This window comes from Pinus tabuliformis, chromosome X (genome assembly GCF_031772625.1).
Source record: "Pinus tabuliformis cultivar Carrire ecotype Pingquan chromosome X, CPIR1, whole genome shotgun sequence".
Lineage (NCBI taxonomy): Eukaryota > Viridiplantae > Streptophyta > Pinopsida > Pinales > Pinaceae > Pinus > Pinus tabuliformis.
This window is the reverse complement of record NC_142308.1, coordinates 997,043,970-997,045,998: the sequence shown is the minus strand read 5'-3', so window position 1 is coordinate 997,045,998 and position 2,029 is coordinate 997,043,970. Positions and strand designations below refer to the sequence as shown.

The 2,029-nt window shown below is 43.0% G+C and overlaps 1 protein-coding gene across 1 annotated transcript; it reads right to left on the bottom strand.

Annotated features, from left to right (window-relative positions):
* Positions 1 to 604: 604 nt before the first annotated feature.
* LOC149143085 (protein EDS1B-like) lies at positions 605 to 1,036 on the bottom strand. Its single transcript, XM_089451668.1, has one exon. It carries the CDS (start codon positions 1,034 to 1,036, stop codon positions 605 to 607), a length of 432 nt encoding a protein of 143 aa, XP_089307794.1.
* Positions 1,037 to 2,029: the final 993 nt, after the last annotated feature.

The following is a 2,029-nucleotide window of genomic DNA, read 5'->3' as shown; positions in this document are numbered from 1 at the left end:
TTCTGCTCTTCTTCCCCACTACCTGCTGCTTGCAACTCTGAGCTAGTGTGATTTGATTAAGTAATATTTGAATGAGTGAGGATTTAATCAGGAGGATCTATCTCCTATAATCTCTCCTCCTTGTTTCATTCAAGTTTTTGCTCTTAATTTGCCAAAATTGCCATGATTTTCTCCCAAAAACTCAATGACGAGGCTCATCAATATGCTGATAGGCATGATGGATATGCTGAGAAACAAATTGGTGGTGGGGTAGAGGCTCGTACTTGAGGCCTTGGACTATGATATGTTCGCCATGCAACTGAACCTTCTTCCATCTCTCTTTATACCATTCAAGCTCTGCCATGCTACTTTGTTTTACGCTTAATTCAATAGCTAGCTTATCAACATTTGTGTTATACCCTTTTTCAGTTTCGCCAGCTTTTCGTAGGGCCAGCTGTGCATGATCAGTCTGAGCTCCAACGTCAATAGCTTCAAGCTGCAATAAAATACCCATCTCGTAAGGGGATTCTAAATTGGAATTCTCTATTGATCGTATCCCTCTTATGGAGTTTTGCAAAACCTCCTCCAAAACAGGATCATACCTTATGTGCTCTGAAAGACAGGCCTATACAATCTCATCAAAAGAAGTTTGTTGGCTTCGCATAGTCAAACTAAGCATTTCCAAAACCGTCTGAGCATTTTGAATACAAGCTACACCATTGCCTGAGCAAAGCATGTAAGTGCCAAAAGGTCTGTATGGGTTGCTTGGAGAAACAAAGATCTGTTTCAGAAGAGTCCTACAAGCATCTTGAATTAAAGAATCAGGCACATTTGTGCCCTGCCAATAAGGAAAAATGGTAGTCAAGGAGTTAGCAATGGACTCAATCAGTGCAAGGAGCATCTGAGGAACAATATCATGCTTGGAAACCACGTGACAAAATTTTCCTCCCCAGTTCTCACGGCCAACTGCTTCAACAAGCCTTCCATGTCCGACCAGAGGGCAACCAAACGTGATACAAAAGGGAGAACTTTGCCTTAGCCTTTTCCCAGAACCCATAATGTGGCCAAGGTTGCAACTGCCCCTCCTATGGAGTGACCCACAAATATGATGGGCTTGAGTTCCTTTTGTTTGAAGTCCGTGTAAATCTGCAACTTTGCTTGGAAATTTGTTTTCTCGATTATATGGAGAAACAACATAAGAGCTCCTGGATGAATGAAGGCTGGTTCACCATCATCACCCTTGAGGCATTCAGAGGAGACCTTTTGAACAGTTGTTATATTGTCCTCTCCACGTTTACTCTAGTTGACAATGAAATCTTCTACTCTTTGAAGCGAAAGCGACACATACAAAATCTTGATGCTCATTCACAGTAAAGCCCTCTGAATTGCTTGCATGAAGAGACTCTTCCCAAACCTTGGGCAGTAGTCCATATGAGACAAGAAAAGTTGCAATCTCCTGACCACCAGTGAACTCTGGAGTTTTCGTTCTGACTCCATGGCCTGCTATTGCTACTGGATTTATTCCACAATGGTGTCGGATATCAGAGCTTTCTTCAAGCTCCAAACTGGATGAAGAACCTTAGGCTTCTCTGCTCTGGAAGACTCTGCTGCACTTTCCTGTAGAAGACCCCACCCGTTTCCTGTAGAATGTGATTCTGCCTTTGAGTGAGCCCGATGCATGAGTGAAATTCGAGAACAGGTAGGAAACTCAGCGGAGGACGATAGGTTAAGCCGATTGTGGAAGCAGAGGATGTATACTTCAGTTTAACATGATGCAAGTGCAAGTTGACTAACAGTTTATGAATTTCAGCTGAGCGCTCATTAATTCTGCGTGATTTTTGGTGGAGTGAGGTGGCAAAACGTGTGCTGGCCCATGAACTGCAGTGGTATCATGAACTGCATGTTCTACTTATTAACTGTATGCTTTCTTCTTGATCCGCTGCACTGGAGTTCAAGCAGCTGACACTAACTGTTTTTTTTTTTATTTTCACGTGAGTCACCTGTCCACATGTACTGCGTGACTGCCGGCTGAGTTCTAGAGAAGACAATC

Excerpts from the sequence above, each read along its gene's own strand:
- LOC149143085 (XM_089451668.1), bottom strand. The coding sequence starts at position 1,036 with ATGGGTTCTGGGAAAAGGCTAAGGCAAAGTTCTCCCTTTTGTATCACG.